Source organism: Sinocyclocheilus anshuiensis, unplaced genomic scaffold (assembly GCF_001515605.1).
Source record: "Sinocyclocheilus anshuiensis isolate Anshui unplaced genomic scaffold, SAMN03320099.WGS_v1.1 scaffold31, whole genome shotgun sequence".
NCBI classification, from domain to species: Eukaryota; Metazoa; Chordata; class Actinopteri; order Cypriniformes; family Cyprinidae; genus Sinocyclocheilus; species Sinocyclocheilus anshuiensis.
Window position 1 is genome coordinate 187,235 of NW_015548186.1, and position 19,383 is coordinate 206,617.

Below are 19,383 nucleotides of genomic sequence, written 5' to 3' on the forward strand. Positions count from 1 at the left end.
ACGCTCAAGCGCACACACACGCACTCGCACACGCACTCACACACACTCACGCACTCACACACGCACACGCACTCACGCACACTCACACACTCGCACGCACTCGCACACACTCACGCACACGCACTCGCACACTCACACGCTCACGCACTCGCACACTCAAGCACACGCACTCGCACACGCACTCGCACACACACACGCACACACACACACTCACGCACACAAACACACTTGTACTCGCACTCTCACGCACACACACACACACACTCTCATACACACACACACACACAAACACACTCTCACTCACACGCACACTCGCACACACTCACTCACTCACACACACACATGCACACACAAACACACACGCACTCACACTCTCACGCACTCTCACACACACACACACACACACACACACTCGCGCACACACACACACACACACACATTAATGATTATCATTACTAAATGTTATTATCTATTGAACATTGAAAGCATTAAGCCAAGTGAGAGTGTGGGATGCAGGGATTTTACCATGGACATTTTACTTTACAAATCCAAACTTCATGAGGGTGAGACCTGAGGGTGAGCAATTGATGAAAGGCTTTTCATTTTTGGGTGAACGATCCCTTCATTTCTGGTAGAATCACTGTAATACCCAGCCTTTTTGCCATTTGTATTTACTTTAGGGGATTTGAATAGAATTCAATCATGCTTTGTTTGGCAATTTATGTTTAGGACGTCAACAGCGCCATCTATCAGTAATGAGGATGTAATACATACATGGCCTCTGAAACGTCTCCATTTTCACGATTTCTCTTTTCCTAGAAGACATATTTGGCTTCCTTGAAGATATAATGTTCCATCAAGTCTGGCTGATCAATATCTAAAAAGTTTGTGAATATTAATCAGGAAGATAAGATTTTCTTATCAAAGTGATCAAATGTTGTGTTGCAAAAGTAAGTACACACTCCTGAAAATATATTTTTAAAAAGCAGGTGCAAGTTAAAGGCAATTGTAATGTGAGTACGTTGAATCAGAACAATGACTTTAGGTAAGAAAAGAGCAGGTAAATGCCAAACAAGTTTCTCAGAACTTCATCTTCACAGTTTCATCTCTCACAGTAATACACAACATGCAGCAGAAAAATGCATGGCTGTTGTTGCACAGATAGGGATGACATTTTTCAGGTTTTATTAAATATGCGTTTGAAAAATGTCAGATTTCCCATGAGTTGTTATAGTGATCATTATGAAGTAGAAGTATATCTTTATGTTCAGAGGTGATGTACTCATTTATGCTGTGTACTGTACATTATACACAGCCAGGGTTTGTTCAGATGCATACCTTCAAATGCATCTCATTTTGGATGTCTAAAAATCTGCCTTTGTTTGATGTCAGGGCGATTGGTGCGAACCCTTTGTACTGCGACTGCCGCCTGCGCTGGCTCTCCGACTGGGTAAAAACTGGCTACAAGGAGCCTGGCATCGCACGCTGTGCTGGACCACATGGCATGGAGGGAAAACTACTGCTCACCACCCCGGCCAAGAGGTTTGAGTGTCAAGGTAGGATGCATGAGTGGAATGACGGTGAGACACTAAGAGCTGAAGATAAATCCATCAAATCCATTGGTTCCAAATGCAAAATTGTGACCCTGGGGCCGGTTGCACCAGCTAGACGTAAAAAAGCTGGGTGTACCATGATTTCATTGAGTAAACATTTTCTAAGAAGTCCATGTTTTTATATGTGAAGTCTCCCTGCACATTCCCATGACAGATTTCATCAAACAAACATTAAAAATGGTGGCAGGTTAAGTAAAATATAATGAATGTAATACAATGCTTCTCTCTAGAGTTATTTTTTCTAGCTGACTATCGAGTTTATGCACAATGAATGTCTTTCCTGAGGTAAATGTGACTTTTGTGACATTGTGTGTTTTACTGATGTCTTTCTGTGGCTGAAAAAACATCATTTATGGTTTGTATTTTGTGATAAAACTGACAGAATTTGAAAGCTGATACTTTATTTCTGATTAAAAGTAAAGAAGTACAAAACGTACTGCGATTATTGGATGGCAGGCACGCTACAAATAATGAATGGTTTAGAATTGAGTCTCAGATGTAGCACTACGCCGAGATGGTGCAACGAGTGTACATTTTTACGCACGACTTAAAGTGCATTTTATGTCCAGCCTAGTCTTACAACCGGGTGTAACCGGCCCCTGGAACACACAACCAGTCATAAAGGTCAATTTTTTGAAAAAGATTGAATGAGTAAGCTTTCCATTGATGTATGGTTTGTTAGGATAGGACAATATTTGGCCGAGATACAACTATTTGAAAATCTGGAATCTAAGGGTGCAAAAAAAAACAAAATATTGAGAAAATCACCTTTAAGTCCTTAGCAATGCATATTACTACTCAAAAATTAAGTTTTGATATATTTACGGTAGGAAATTTACAAAATATTTTCATGGAACATGATCTTTACTTAATATCCTAATGATTTTTGGCATAAAAGAAGAATGTATATTTTTGGCCCATACAATCTATTGTTGACAAATATACCCCAGCAACTTAAGACTGCTTTTGTGCTTTTAAACTGCATCTTATCAGGTTCTGACCATGCATGATGGTTAAATAAAAATCTTTGTGTGCTTCACATCTCATCAGATCTCTTCTACAAGTCTTTGCTCTGTGAGAGACTCACTCAGTTGTGTGTCCTTGTAATGTGGTTTTTGAAGGACTTCTATTGTGCGTCTGTCAGGATCATGTGCAGTGAGGGTTGTGTTTCTGTGTGTGCAGGTGAAGTGGACGCTGCTATACTAGCGAAGTGTAACCCGTGCATGTCGAAGCCCTGTCTGAACCACGGCAGCTGCGAGGCCGATCAGACGGACGGCTACAGGTGTCGCTGTTCAGAGGGTTTCAAGGTGAGCACACAAAACACATGAGCAATGTGAATGCTGACAGACGGACGTGAAACGTTTACGCATTTCCTTTCACGCACAGGGCAAGAACTGTGAGACGGCGCTCAACGCTTGCGTCAGTGAGCCCTGTAAGAACGGAGGAGCATGCCACATGTCTGGAGAAGAGGATGAAGGATTTAGGTGAGTCTCAACATCTTTTGAAAAAAAATCTAATTCAAATAAGCTACAATCCTGAAATAACACTGATATTTCTTATTTTTATCTTTTGCTTTTGGGGTGAAATATGACTTGGACTTCTTCATGAAAGTTCGAGCCCCATTTAAAATGATGCATGTGTTTTCTCAGCTGTTCGTGTGCTGCAGGCTTTGAAGGCCCCACATGTGACATTGACATAGACGAGTGTAAAGACCATGACTGTCAGAACGGAGCAACCTGCATAGACGGGACCAACAATTACTCCTGTTTATGTGCCCTTTTTTACACAGGTACACGTTACTACTTACTGAACACATTATGCTTTTTTTCTTAATCAAAACTGCACTTTATTTCGATAGTCCACTTTAGGCATTCTACTACCTACAAGTAACTTTGCAACTACATGTCAACTGTTATAGTTAGAGTAAGTTGACATGTAGTTGCAAAGTTAGTCAGTAGTCAGAATGTCTGACCATCAAAATAACGTGTAAGCAGCTATTAAGCAGACAGTCTACTAATACTCTAATGACTGCTGGCTGACATGTAGTTGTAAAGTTACTTGTAGTTAGTAGAAGGTCTAAAGTGGACAGTTTACAGTATGTGTACTTACAATGCACTTAACTAAGAAATAATATTACTGGGTAATATAAGGTAACTGCATGGGGTAAGGGTTTAGGGGTAGGTTAAGGTTTATTACCTAGTTATTCACTATAATAAGTACATACTGTAGTATGTACATGTGGAACAGGACTGTAAAATAAATTACCAAATTTTTGGTTACACTTTATTTTAAGGTGTCCTTGTTACAGTGTAATTATACATTTATGTACTGAGTAATATTTGTAAACTACATGTACTTACTATATGGTTAGGATTAGTGTTTGGTTTGCATGTAGTTATGTAAAATGTATTGTTGTTATAATAGTAAGTAGATGTAGCATGTGTAACAAGGACACTTTAAAATAGTGTTACCAAATTTTCTTTCCTCTCAAACTCTTGTAAGCACATTGTTATTCCACCAGACTTACAGATTGCACTGTTTGTGTGTGTAGGGGAGATGTGTGAGGATATGGAGGATATGTGCGCTTCTACTCGCAGTCCCTGCAAACACCAGTCCACCTGCTTCATCACAGTCACTGGCCCAAAGTAACCACATCTCCTTTGACCTAGCAGCCTTGTTATTACCCAGATGATCAAATCTTTTTTTTAAAGAGCTGTACTGTTGTGTACATGTGTGTTGATCTAGGTGTATATGCGCACCTGGTTATGTGGGTGACGACTGCAGTGTGAACTATGACGACTGTAAGGACCACAGGTGTCAGAATGGGGCACAGTGTGTGGACAAGGTTAACAGATACTCCTGCGTTTGTCCCAAGGGCTACAGGTCAGTTCTATACACCAGTGTATTTACATTTTAACATCCTTTTGCTCACCGGTGACCAATTTCTTAGCGAACCTTAATCGCACCCTGCCACATCGTGTACTTTGGAGATTCTTGTGATGGAGGTAGTGATAGGAGAAACGAACCTTTTCAAAGCTTCGACTCAATTGAACAATGATTCACTGTTTCGAAGCGCTCGAAACACCACACGCTGGTGACTCCTGCTGGTCAAAACTGTGTAAATGCAACAAAAACTCATAAAACATGCATAAAAACTGCTTTTTACAAACCCAATCCAAATGCTTTCTTAAAAGTATAATATATTAAATGCAATCAAAATAATAAAATAGCATTAAATATGAAGTGTCTGTATAATGTGTTTTTAAAATTATTATTAATTCGCAGGGCTTGTTTTGTTTGTTTTATGGAGAGCTTAAACAAGCCAGTAAGAGACTACAACTCATTCTTTTAATTACACAAATGTCTCGTTAAAAATGTCTACAAATCGATGAAACTGATCCGAGATCAGCGACGATCAATGGTTCGCCGCTGGGAGGCGAGCTCAATTAACTCGCATGATTCACAGAGATCGCTGCCCAAAGGCAAACTATTGAAATTTCGAAATGTTTTGAAACAGTTATGACGTAACGAAGCCGAAACGTTTTGATACGCGCTCCAAACCACTGTTTCGAAACAAATGGTTCGCAAAGGTTTCGCAGCTTCGTGAAGCAGTGTTTCAAAAGCGGCCATCACTAGATGGAGGCAGGGCCGTTTCTAGGCATAGGCGAGCTAGGCGGTCGGCTAGGGCGCCACCAGCTGAAGGGGCGCCAATGAGCGCACGTACTGGCACTTTTAGCAGGGTTGTGATAAAGAGTGGCACGGTCACCCTGAAATATGACTGCCGCCTGAAACATACATGTCAGCCCAACATTATTGGGCTAGAGTACTGTCAATCTGACGATGCCTGTATGCCACATACTGTGGAGTGTGGCATTCAGAGAGATTGCCCTGCCACCTCTTATTATTGTCAGCCATCAAACCCATGAGACACAGACAACACTCCAGCAGACTTTAATTCTGGAGGGATTTTATCTGACTCAGTAAGTGAAGAAGTTGAGGATTTGTTACGTGTGCTGACATGGATCTGTACGCTGAAGTGCACTTTCCATCTTTCTCGTGCATCTCTGTAGGATGAATGGCTTTTGTTGTGGTATTCCCCATTCATAAGTCATCTTGTATAAAAGTTGTCTCAGAAAGTTGAGCTTTTGCTCAAACACTCAACTCTTACTCTTTTTGTACTCACCATTTTTACATTTCTAGAATATACAGATGAAGGTCATTTTTTGGGAACTAATTGGGCAGTAGGTGATTGCCATGATCCTAGGTGGCATTTTCTCACAATTCATCAAGATACCTGAGGTAATCTTACCTTAAATGTAAACTATCAGTGGGATATATTCATTACATACAGTTGTGATAAGAAAAAGTATGCATTTTGGTTATACAATTTGATTTAATCTTCAACTAATTCACAACAGTCAAAGGACTTCAAAATTGTTGATGTGTCTATGATATTGAAAACACTAAATAAGAAACAAGCTGTTGTGACTTAAAGCTCAGATCAAATTTTATGACGAGTTCATGCAGAAATCCAGTTACATCCAAAGGATTCACTTGCTTGTTCCTCCAAATATCTTTACATAGTTTTACTGTTTAAGAAACAGAATTTGAATTAAACAAAAGTACACAAAAGGCATATTTTGTATGTTTATTTACCACAATCATAACTAGCTATGCTGCTGTTAATAAGGTAACAAAATAAGTGGCACTGATGCATGTCTTCCAAACTGCAATGTCTTGCAATCTTCAGAGTAGTCACTACAAAATAGACCTTTCACGATTATGACAGTTCGATTTATAAATAATTGTGATTATCAAGTTAATTTTGTTTATGTCTGTTATAGTGTACAACACATACACCTTAAAAAGCCATTTATTTACTGAACTTGGAATAATGCAAATGAAATGAATGATCTCCTTTCAGGCATTGTACAAATAGACATAAAAATGTGCAGTGTTGGCGGTATTCCGAGACCAGGCTTGAGAAACCCTGTTTTAGATGTTTCCTTTATTTGACACATCAAATTCAGGTCTTGGATCACTCTACCACTGAGCTAATCTGTAGAATGAGGTGTATTTAGTTTGCATTGGGGGTCCTCCAGTACCAGGACTGAGAAACACTAGCCGAGGGCAACACCATCACTATCAGGGCTTTCAGCAGATGTACACAATACAACACTTGTGAAACAAGCTCACAAAGTTGCTGAGAATTCTGACCACCTATTACAGTTTTTTTCAAAATGAAATTTCTCCATTTCTCAAAACTCTACACACAAAACCACAAAACACACACACACAACATACAAAACGTCACACACATCTTGCAAAAGCAAACACTTCTTTGAAAACTGTTTTAACTCATCTATAAATGGTATTTTTGCATAGTAACTCTACACACAAACATAAAATAATTCGCCACATACACGCCGAACTACACAGATAGATAGATAGATAGATAGGTAGATACAACAGATGCATATTCAGTGTGTGTGTGTGTGTATGTGTGTATACATATTTATATATAAACACACACACACACACACTGAATATGCATATAAGCCAAGTCAGAAAGTCAGCTTTATTTATAAAGCGCTTTGTACAATATACATACAATGTAAGCAGTGTGTGTGTGTGTGTGTGTGTATGTGTGTATACATATTTATATATAAACACACACACACACACTGAATATGCATATAAGCCAAGTCAGAAAGTCAGCTTTATTTATAAAGCGCTTTGTACAATATACATACAATGTAAGCAGAAATGCAAGGGGGTAAAAATAATTTCTTTCTAAAAAAAAAAATAAAAAAGAGATTTTTGATTACTAAGTGAACAAATTATGTATAAGTGCTTTCAAACATAATCACTGTGTGTAGGTCATCAGTAAATGAGTGTGGCATTAGAATGGCAGTGTTTCCCAAGTTAAACAAAAGAGCTGTTAGTTTCGAATGATGTGTGTAATGTAGAGAACTGTGTTTAGAGTTTTGCAAATAGTTTGTTTTACAATATCAAACTCAGTTTAAAGCATGCAATGTGCTTATAGTTTTGCAGACTTGGTCTAAAGATTAGGTGTATGAGTGAATGGTTTCACTAAGTGGGCCTCAAGTATCACTTTTAGTGTCTAAGCAATTTTTAATAACTGTAATAACTTAATGCCCAAGACCAGAGGAGATGAATTACCTTGGGCTTACCGTACGAAGAGTGTGCAGGCTCCATGGCAACTGAGAAAGAGCCGGAGAGCCCCGGAGGAAAAGGTCGTCCTCCCCATCCGTGTGCTTGTGGAATGTGGATTTCTGCTCAACCCAGAGGAACCAATGGATTGCCCACAGGCCGTCAGCTCGTGTGGAGAGATGATGGAGAGGGTGTCACCCTTCCTTCCCCCGCTGTTTGAAGATCTGTTAGCAGGAGAGGAAGATAACGATGACGAAGTATTGTCGACCATCCTCGAAGACGAGGATGATGATGATGAAGATGCTATTCTTCCCCCGAATCAGTCGTGTCCGCCGAGTGTACAGGATGAGAATTCACCCTCCCCTCTACAGACGGACATGGATCTACTCGAGGTCTGTTGCAGGGTCGTGGCTAGACTGTCGATCGACTGGCCATCCCAACCGGCAGGTCAAGGGGCTGAAAGAGACCTGTATGATAGAAAGAGACTTCCGTCACGTCTCCCTCCAGCGAGGCAGTTTATTTCAACCATCCCGGCCTGTGTGGCTGAAATGAAGAGGTTTTGGGACAGGCCTTTTTCCCACCGTGTACCTGTCAAGGGCTTCTCGAGGCTGGATGTTCAGGGAGGATTTGGGAATGGTGGATCCTCCCCCTGTAGAATCATCTGTGGCGAATCATTTGCACCCAAGTCGCAGGGCAGCGCTCTCTGCAGAGCCTCGCTGCCAGGGAAAACAGAGTGCTTCGGCGCCTCCTGTTTTTCAAAAGATCTATAAGTTATCTGCACTGGCCGTTCGTGCTTTGAATGCGAGATGCCTCCTTACAGCCTATCAAGCCGAGTTATTAGAGGAGATGGGGCGTCAGCTGGACTTCGGATCTCCCAACCCAGCGCTCTGGGAGGAAATATATCCTGCGGAGCAGTTAAAAGTTGCGGTTGGAGTATGGGCTTAGCGGTTGGGGGAGAGAGACTGCTATGGCTGGGTTTGTCAGGCCTCTCTGACAAAGAGAAAGTGGAGATTTTGGATGCCCCTATTGATCCAAAGGCCAAGGCTGTGTTCAATGGAGTGGTAATTTCAGTGGCCCAAGGGGGAAGCAGCTCAGGTTTTAAAAGAAGAAATATCCTCTTTAATGAGAAAAGGAGTGATAAGAGTGATTCCAATGAAAGAAAGCCACATAGGCTTCTACTCCCATTATTACAACACTTCAGAAAATGCAAATTCAAAATGCTTTCGCTCAGAATTTTGTGTCAAAGTATTCGTCAGGGAGACTGGCTCACCTCAGTGGACCTCCAGGACGCATATTTTCACATAGATATTTTTCCTGCTCACAGGAAATATCTGAGGTTCGCTTATCAGGGCACAGCATACGAGTATATGAAAATCCCTTTGGCCTTGCTTTAGCTCCCAGGGTTTTCAGCAAATGTTTGGAAGCGGCTCTGACGCGGTTAAGGAATGGAGGGGTCAGAGTTTTATCATATCTGGACGATCTGCTCATCTGCGCGCTGTCCCCGCGGCAAGCAGAGAGCGATACGTACACACTAGTGACGCATCTGGAGAGATTAGGTTTCAAGATAAACCAGATGAAGAGTTGGCTAACTCCTTCAAAGGAAATAGTCTACTTGGGTCTCAGGTTGAATTCAGTGATGTTTCGAGCTTTCCTATCAGAGGAACGCATCAAGACATTTCACAGCTGCCTCTCCCTTTTTCAACGAGGGAGATCAGTCTCTTTCAGAATGTGTCTTCGGCTACTGGGTCTGATGGCCTCAAATGTGTCAGTGGTTCCCCTGGGACTGCTGCGAATGAGGGATTTTCAGAACTGGACAGCTTCATAGGGCATTCGCCCCAAGAGCCGTCTCGGCCGCAGAGTGCCTAAACAAACACCTCGGAAAATACAAATTCAACTCACCAGAATGCATGAGCGCTCTCCGTCATTGGAGAGCCCCATCTTTTCTCAGGACAGGATGTCATCTGGGTCCTATTGTATTGAGGAAAGTGGTGACGACAGATGCATCTCTCACGGGCTGGGGGCGGTGTTTGAGGGCAGAACAGTGAGATGAGTTTGGTCTCCTGCACTGAGAGAGAAGCACATACATTTTCTAGAACTACTGACAGTGTTACTAGCTCTGAGAAATTTTGTGCATTTTCTCAAGAATCATCATGTATTGGTCAGGACGGACAAGACAACGGTGATAGCCTACATAAATCGGCAGGGAGGATTATGTTCTCACAAGCTTCACTTGTTAGTGAAATAACTGATAATGTGGAGCAGCAGGACCCTCCTGTCATTACGCGCGACACATGTTCCAGGAATAATGAACAGGGGAGCAGATTTACTGTCCAGAGGGAATCCTCTGTACGGGGAGTGGAGACTCCACCCCCAAGTGATCCTCATGGTGTGGCATAGATTCGGCCGGGCCGCCATAGATCTCTTTGCATCACACGAAGACCCGCAATGTCCCCTGTTCTTCTCTCTGGCCGGCGACAATGCACCGTTGGGTGTGGATGCTCTAGCCCACGAGTGGCCAGACGTGTTACTTTACGCGTTCCCTCCGTTGAGCCTGATCGAGCCGACACTACAGAGGGTTCGGGAATGCAAACATGTAATGATTCTGATCGCGCCATACTGGCCGGGGAAACTGTGGGTTGCGGAGATTGCGCAACTGCTCTACGACCAGCCATGGCCGTTACCAGCACGCAAGGATCTCCTCAAAGGGCAGAGCCTTTTCTACAGTTAAGGTTTATCTATCTCGTCATGTTGGTCTTAATTCGGGTACTATTGGCCAACACCCTCTCATCTGTCGATTTATGAGAGGGGCACGTAGGCTACACCCAGTATCGAAGCCGCTGGTCCCGCCTTGGGATTTGTCCGTGGTTCGAACGCTCTCTCAAAAGCCCCTTTCGAGCCCATTGATAACATTGCCTTGAAGCTGCTCGCTTTTAAGATGGCTCTGTTACTTGCTCTTACTACAGCAAAAAGGGTGAATGAACTACATGCTTTATCAGTTCACTCCTCATGTATGATGTTCGCTCCGGGTGGTCAAAAAGTAACTTTTAGAACTAACCCGGCGTTTGTGCCTAAAGTGTTTGATCACGCTGGTGCAGTTCAATCAGTGGCCCTGCTAGCTTTTCATCCACCACCTTTTTCATCCCCAGAAGAGGAGAGGTTACACAGTTTATGTCCGGTTCGTACTCTGTATACGTATGTTCAGAGAACCCGCACACTTTGTAAGAGCAATCAGCTATTTGTCTCGAGGGCTGACTCTTACAAAGGAAAACCTATCTCTTGTCAACGCCTTTCTCACTGGGTGGTGTAGGCTATCGTGTTATGTTACAATAATGCTAATATAGAGCCCGAAATTTGCGTGGCAGCCAGCTCGTTTCTATAGACTGGATGTGACAGAACTCTCTCTGGCTCACTCAGTCCTGGGAGTGAGTAGTCAGGTTGTATAATGCAGTTTTATTAAGGGGTGAATTCCTCATATTATTCTTTTTTCACCTCCGTCTCGAGCTATGATTCAGATAATAACCCACTCATTCTTTAGTCTGCTTCATCAGCATATCGGCAATATGGGAGTTGTCTATATCCCATAGTGAGATACCGAACGAATGTTAGAAAGAGAACGTTAGGTTACTGACGTAAACCCGGTTCTCTGATAACATGAAGTGAGGTATCACAAACATTGCCCTCCTTGCCTGTCCTGCACGGAGAAGAGATATGCGGAGAATGATGAAATGGCAGGTAGCTGCAGTTTATATACAGGGAGGTGGGACTCCTTGATCGCTGCAGCAATTGGTCTGCCATGGTTGGCAGACGTGGTGTTATTGGTGCTTCCGCGATCTGTCACGCCTGAGGTGTTCCCATAGTGAGATACCTCACTTCATGTTATCAGAGAACCAGGGTTACGTCAGTAACCTAACGATTGTCGTTCCTGAAACTAGAGAGAAGTCTGGTAATATTTAAATTTATTGTCCAAACAAATACTGCCAGACAGAGTTTGCGGAGTTTAAAATAATTCACAATTTTAGGCCCCCCTTGTATCACCACCTTACTGTGGTGGAGGGGTTTGAGTGACAGCGCACCAGAGAGCTGTGTTGTCCAGAGCTCTAGCATTAGCTCTAGGCAAATTGGTCCCTGGTGATATGCCAGACACAGAGTGTTCCATCTCAATGGAAGTTAGGCTGCCAGACAAAACCAGGAAACCCAAACACATTGTGAGGGTGAACTGGGAATGTTTGGTGAAGACTCTTGTCCAGAAGACTTTTCCACCTTCAGAGGTGCTATTACTTTTTCCTGAGGGAGGTTCGAGACATGAATGAACGAATGAATGAATAATGCATTTATATAGTGCTTTATTGTGTATTGTTGTACACCCAAAGCACTTTACAGTCATGTGGGGTGTCTCTCTTCAACCACCACCAGTGTGCAGCATCCACCTTGATGCGACAGCAGCCACAGTACAACGGCGCCAGTGCGATCACCACACACCAGCTACAGGTGGAGAGGAGAGTAAGTCATAGAGCCAATCAAGTGGTTGGGGATTATTAGCAGGCTATGATTGACAAAGGCCAGGGGGACAATTTGGCCAGGACAAATTTGGACAATTTGGTTACACCCCTACTCTTTACGAGAGGTGCCATGGAATTTTTAATGACCACAGAGAGTCAGGACCTCAATTTAACATCTCATCCGAAAGACGGTGCTTTTTGACAGTATAGTGTCCCCGTAACTATACTGGGGCATTAGGACCCACACAGACTACAGGATGAGCACCCCCTGCTGGCCTCATTAACACCAACAGCAACCTAGTTTTCCCAGGAGGTCTCCCATCCAGGTACTGACCAGGCTCAACCCTGCTTAGCTCTTTAACATGGAGTCTGAGTGGACAGATTGGTAGACACAGGAGGTGATGAAGGTGATCTGAAGAGATGATGATGAGGTGATCTGAAGAAAAAGGTCTATCAGGAGTGTTTAACCTTGTGGGGTGATTCGGCTGACTGGTCTGAGCCAGAGACTGCGACCACAGTAGTTATGGAAGCAAAAATTTGGGTGTGGGAAAAGCTCAGAGACACCACTGCAAAGTACTTTTGGTCAACCTCAAAGAGGTTGTGGCAAACCATCAAATGGCTGAGGCAGGGGAGGCATGGTCTGCTCCAGGCAATTGTTTATCAGGACCAGGAATTGCCGAGATATTGTCTGGAGGTGGAAGGAACACTTTGAGGAACTTCTGAACCTGAAGTAGATGCCTTAAAAATAAGGAGTCATTGTCCATTCCCTTGGCCGACCCCTGGATGTTGTTGGGCTTTCATGGCTGGTATGTCTGTTCAACACTGTATGGGGATTAGGATCAAGAGATCAAACTTCTCAGCCTACCATGGAAAAGCCTATGCCAGTGCTGGATAGACCTCCGCAAGAAGATAAACTCTTCTAGAGGGGGCATGAGATTTTGCTTAGTTTTGATTTGATTTTGCTAAGTGTTCTGTGGACTTGAAGAAGGTCTATGACTCCATTACCCAGGGTTTTTGTGGGCGGTACTATGGGTGTATGGGGTACCTTTTCCTGCAGTCTGTCTTATAGATGCTCACTCCAGCAGAAGAACATGCATGACAGAGAAAATCAATTACTATCAAAAATGACCTGAAACATTTTGTCTACAGTGGACAGCTTTGTGAAGTCCCATCTACTCCACGCTCTCTCTGTGACCTGGCCGACTGTCAAAACAATGCCCCCTGTGTGGAGCGGGGGGGCCATGCACTGTGTCAATGCCTGGAAGGGTTTGGTGGACCACGCTGTGAAAAGTTGGTCAGTGTCAACTTTGTGGACCGAGACTCCTACCTGCTACTGAGTGACCCGAAGAACTGGCCTCAAGCTAACATCACGTTACAGGTATTGTTATTGTATATCATCTTTCATATGGCTTGCAGCATACAGAACTAGTACATTTAGTAGGGGCGCTATATAACAGGTAACCATTGTAGCGATAAGATCCATTTCTTGGCATTGGCAAACTAGGTGGAAAATGTGGTCAGATTTGTTCTGTTCATCTACAGATGATAGATCTATTTTGGTTCTGTTCTCAGGTGTCCACCGCAGAAGACAATGGCATTCTTCTGTACAATGGGGACAATGACCACATTGCTGTTGAGCTTCATGAAGGTCATGTTAAAGTCAGCTATGACCCTGGCAGCCAACCAAGTCATGCAATCTACAGGTGATCTGGAGTTTAAGATGTAATTTTTTTTATTCAAATTGAATGTTGGTATGCAGGGACATTATTAATTATGAAGATGACAAATCACTACATTTCAGCTGACTACAAATGAAACATTTATGAAGCTTCAATACCATTTAAATTTTACATCGGATATCTTTCATGTTTGTTTTACACAGTACTGAGACCATCAATGATGGTCAGTTCCACACTGTAGAACTGGTGACCTTTGACCAGATGGTGAACCTTTCCATAGATGGTGGTATCCCAACAACCATGGACAGCTTTGGGAAAGTGCAGCCCTTGAGGGGAGAAGCTCCACTATATGTGGGAGGTAGGAGTGCACCACGATTATCTGCCTGTCAATCAAAACTGTCCATCACCACTGTGAACCCACCTAGACATGACACATGCTCTCCACTCTATTGCGCTTGAACTTTGCTAGAATCACCAAACCAACTGTGGGATAGGCTCTAAAAAATCCCCACCACTAACACACAAACAGACAGCCTGTCCAGAACGCACAGAGAAAAGTGGAGATACAAACTCTCTGTCCTGATCATGATGGAATATCAGCACTTTTGTATGGCTCCTCAAACAATGAGATTTGAATATATACATATAGTGTTACTAAGGTTTTTCAAATTCGGTCCTAGAGGAACCACTGTCCTACATAGTTTAGCTCCAGCCCTTATTAAATCCACCTACCTGTAATTTTCCAGTAATCCTGAAGTCCTTGATTAACTAGTTCACATGTGTTTGATCAGAGTTGCAGATTAACTTTGTATGACAGTTGACCTTGAGGAGCAGGATTTATAGAACTCTGCCATATATCATTAATGGTAACTGAATTTATGTGGCATCAGTGCTCTGCTACACGTGTACCACTGGTTTTTTTCCCAACTCTGCTTTTACACCATCTTCTCACTGAATCAGGCATGCCGGTCAGTGTCCACCCCACAGCTCCCCGCATCTGGCAGATCCAAAACGGCTCCAGTTTTCACGGCTGTATTCAGAACCTTTACATCAATAATGAGCTACAAGACTTTACCAAAACCCAGATGAAACCTGGTGTGGTGCCCGGATGTGAGCCCTGCCGAAAAATATACTGCCTCCATGGCATTTGCCAACCCAACACCGCCATAGGTCCCGTATGCCACTGCCAGCCCGGATGGAGTGGGCAACACTGTGACCAGCCTTCGGCGAACCCCTGCCTGGGCAGCAAGTCAGTCAAATTCGTGAGGTGAAATATGCAGAGCGGACCGTGGCGCAACAAGTAATGCTCTAATTCCTTCATTCGTTTTACACAGGTGTGTCCATGGGAGATGTATTCCAATGGACACGCAGTCGTATCGCTGTGAATGCCAGGAGGTGAAATGCACTCAAAATGCAAAATATTAAAGAAAAAATATTATTGACATATCTTCATTTCACAAAAATCTAATTATTACACGATTGTGGCCTCCGGTCAGTTTTGACTGCGAACAACACAAGTGTGACTCCCAAATGAACCATACCAGAGGGTTAAATTAGTCTTTCCTATGCTATTTGGTTAGTAATTGTCCATTGTCAATTTGACTTTCATGCCGTTTCTTCTGTTTTAGAGTCTGAGTGCCACGGGGATCCAGTGCGGGACTTCTACCAGGTCCAGCGCGGTTACGCCTTCTGTCAGACCACACGCATGGTGTCGTGGGTGGAGTGCAGCGGTACCTGCGACACCGGGTCCTGCTGCGCCAGTCAAAGGATGAAGCGCAGGAAATACACTTTCGAGTGCAGCGATGGCACATCCTTCAGCGAGGAGGTTGAAAAGACCATCAAGTGTGGCTGTGTGGGCTGCATGTAGAACACAACCACTAGCATCACCGCCTCATCACAGTCTGACAGAACCGCAGAAAGAGCCATCACAAAAAGTCAACAGAAGTAGATATCATCTTTCATTGGGTATACAGAGACATACCCCCCCCAAACACACCAACAGCCTTCGGCGAACCCCTGCCTGGGCAGCAAGTCAGTCAAATTCGTGAGGTGAAATATGCAGAGCGGACCGTGGCGCAACAAGTAATGCTCTAATTCCTTCATTCGTTTTACACAGGTGTGTCCATGGGAGATGTATTCCAATGGACACGCAGTCGTATCGCTGTGAATGCCAGGAGGGTTTTCATGGAGCCCTGTGCAACCAGCAGGAGGAGCTCTTCAATCCATGCAGAAAGCTTCAATGCAAACATGGTCACTGTCAGATATCTGACACAGGCGATGCCTACTGTCATTGTGAGGTGGGCTACAGTGGAGAGTTATGTGACAAGGGTAAGAAAACATAAGCACAACCCTAAGGGCGTATGCTCATTGTCAAGCATTCTGTTTCTGATGAGATAAAGCATAGATAGCTGCGGTACTACTCTGGTGTTGATTGGTTATTTTAGACCGAAAAAAAAATGTTGGAAATTTCAGGAAAAAATTGGAATGTACGAAACTCAGAAACTTTTATGGCAGTCGCTATGTGAAAAAATTATGGACTTGATTTTGAAAAAGCTAAATAGACTTAAAAAAAAATAGTCACACTTGTGTTGTTCACGGACGAAAATGACTGGCATAGGAAATTAATGGGAAATACGCAAAAATATAAAGATGTTTTTGTGTGCTGATTTGTACAATCTACAAATCAGCCACAATGCGAAAAAAAGTGCACAGCAATGAAGGGGTGACAAAATTATGCCTGAAAACTAACTCCGTTACTAAGGAACTGAGCTCAGTAACTAAGGAATATACAGCACTGAATATATATGGCTATATAGCCATCTAATGGCTACTCCACGGTATTACAGGGGATTTTCTTGATTTTTCTCCACAAGGTGGAACAAATCTGCCTCAATTTAATGAATTTTAAATACTTTTGCTCTATTTTTAACTTAAAAAAGCTTAAAATTATATATATTTTATACAGAAAATAGCTCATAATTTAGATTTATATATATATATATATATATATATATATATATATAATATTTTTTTTATAAAAAAAAAAGATATAAAATATATATAATTTTAAGCTTTTTTAAGTTAAAAATAGAGCAAAAGTATTTAAAATTCATTAAATTGAGGCAGATTTGTTCCACCTTGTGGAGAAAAATCAAGAAAATCCCCTGTAATACTGTGGAGTAGCCATTAGATGGCTATATAGCCATATATATTCAGTGCTGTATATTCCTTAGTTACTGAGCTCAGTTCCTTAGTAACGGAGTTAGTTTTCAGGCATAATTTTGTCACCCCTTCATTGCTGTGCACTTTTTTTCGCATTGTGGCTGATTTGTACACTTTCGAGTGCAGCGATGGCACATCCTTCAGCGAGGAGGTTGAAAAGACCATCAAGTGTGGCTGTGTGGGCTGCATGTAGAACACAACCACTAGCATCACCGCCTCATCACAGTCTGACAGAACCGCAGAAAGAGCCATCACAAAAAGTCAACAGAAGTAGATATCATCTTTCATTGGGTATACAGAGACATACCCCCCCCAAACACACCAACCCAACCCTTTATATTTCCACCACAGCCTGAAATTTCAACCCCCTTTTGTCCTTAGGTAAGGTCTCAGAAAGGTAAAATAACACCAACTCTGCTGAGAGGAAAGGCGAGCGAGGTGGCCCTTGGCTTGTTTCAGCCCAAAAGCAGGAGAGTAGTCACATATTAGAAGAAAATGATTGTCTTTTTGACTCTCTCTGCAGTGCAGGACGTGTATTTGAGCACATAAGGCTCCAAAATGGTGACGAAAGGAACATCCACATTTCCACCATGCCTGAATAAAACTATATGTATGATATATCTGTGTGGAAGAATACATCCTCGGAGACATGCTGGTAAAATAAAGCGCGTGAAAAATGAGACGTGCATGGAACGACATGCTGTCTTACCAGATATTTCCAGTCATTTTTTGTTATGGGTGGCGCATGGGACTCTTATGTGTCCCTGACCCAATTCCACTGCAAATATGGCATCCTTAATAAACGACATGGGGCCAAAAATACCCAGCAGCCTTCCATGTGAACGTGTGAAGAGCTCTGCGACGCTCCTGGTGCCGTAACATAGAGTTATGTTGTTGGAGGGGAGCTTCTTTACTATATCTTGACTTTCGATAGATCGAGATAGTTGAAGAAAACGAGTCTCCATTCGATCTATTCCATACAGTGTTTGTCACTCCATTACCTCAAACGGAGAACTCTACAGAATGTAAGGGAGAGCTGAAGTCAAGCGCTAGCTAGATCTCATCACACCGTTTTCTAAGATGCATGCTCGTTGTCATGTGATGTCTGGATTGTGGTTAATATTAGTACTGCTGAGCAGAAAATAGAACATCGCTTATCGAAACGCTGCTAAATATGCAACGCCACTGCAGTTTTTATATTGGCCAGTGTTGAAACTGTTTGAGGGGTACAATATGACTATGGGTTATGACCACAACACTGTACACACCTCTTAGAAGTCACAATTCTCCCGTCTCCCGCTGGCGTAACAGTAACGATTTCCCAGAATCCACCATGTTCTCTTTTTGATTCCTTCAGTATTACCTCTGCAAGCTACTGCGTTCATGAAGGTTTGCAAATTGCCACGAACATCGTCCTAGGATTACAACATAAGTGCAGTCTGGCTTATTTCATTTAATTTCGGTGAGTGTTTATTTTTTGTTCGCGTCGATTTCCTTTTCCTAACTCCCTAGACCTTCACTTTATACAGAAATGCTTAACAGATTCTAATATATATTTGTATTTCATTTTGGTATAGTATTTTTATATGTTAAAGAATAAATTTGTGTTTTCGGGATTTTACTATTAAACAGCAGTGTGAAATTCGGTGACTTTTGGCGTTTTATTCGGTCATTGCTTATGCAGGCTACAGTGGTTTGAAACTGGCCAAAAGCATAGATAATTATTAGCCTTATCGTAACAGGAGCCAGTGTCGATTGTTTTGGAAGGTTTTTTTTTTTTTTATTGTAAATGTTGTCTTCCATGTGAATACCAAATTTAATTCATTTAAAATATCTTTGTGATTGATTTTGTCATTATTTATTTTAAGACCTTTCCAGATAGAAAGCTGAAATTTCATTTAAGAGTACGCTGATTTTGAGTTGTGAATAAAGCCGAGGAAAAAGAGGTAATTGAGACGAGGCATTTAATAAGGGTAGCTACCATCCAGTCCTCATATTAAAGAGCAAGTCAATAGCCCCGACCGCTACTAGCGGTTTCTGTGATTAAGCGCAGACCAAAAGAAACGACTTGCTTATGATGAGAACTAGCAGTAATTTAATCCTCCATCCATTCATTGTACCACATGGTTGGTTTCTCCACAATGTTTTGTTTTAGTTTTGTGGATACTTATTGCTCTTATTGTACACTGAGGTACT

At 42.4% G+C, this 19,383-nt stretch overlaps 1 protein-coding gene across 1 annotated transcript in view; it reads left to right on the top strand.

The window, feature by feature from the left end:
* The window catches only part of LOC107705008 (slit homolog 1 protein-like), a 79,895-nt gene extending 61,289 nt beyond the window's left edge, over positions 1 to 18,606 (top strand). The window contains exons 26-38 of the mRNA XM_016508123.1: positions 1,393 to 1,556; positions 2,796 to 2,920; positions 3,000 to 3,097; positions 3,263 to 3,402; positions 4,165 to 4,258; positions 4,359 to 4,496; positions 13,436 to 13,664; positions 13,859 to 13,989; positions 14,169 to 14,323; positions 14,926 to 15,214; positions 15,300 to 15,360; positions 16,143 to 16,293; positions 18,545 to 18,606. Of these exons, the coding sequence (XP_016363609.1) occupies positions 1,393 to 1,556; positions 2,796 to 2,920; positions 3,000 to 3,097; positions 3,263 to 3,402; positions 4,165 to 4,258; positions 4,359 to 4,496; positions 13,436 to 13,664; positions 13,859 to 13,989; positions 14,169 to 14,323; positions 14,926 to 15,214; positions 15,300 to 15,360; positions 16,143 to 16,293; positions 18,545 to 18,606 (1,837 nt within the window). The remainder of the gene's footprint in view (positions 1 to 1,392; positions 1,557 to 2,795; positions 2,921 to 2,999; positions 3,098 to 3,262; positions 3,403 to 4,164; positions 4,259 to 4,358; positions 4,497 to 13,435; positions 13,665 to 13,858; positions 13,990 to 14,168; positions 14,324 to 14,925; positions 15,215 to 15,299; positions 15,361 to 16,142; positions 16,294 to 18,544) is intronic.
* Positions 18,607 to 19,383: the final 777 nt, after the last annotated feature.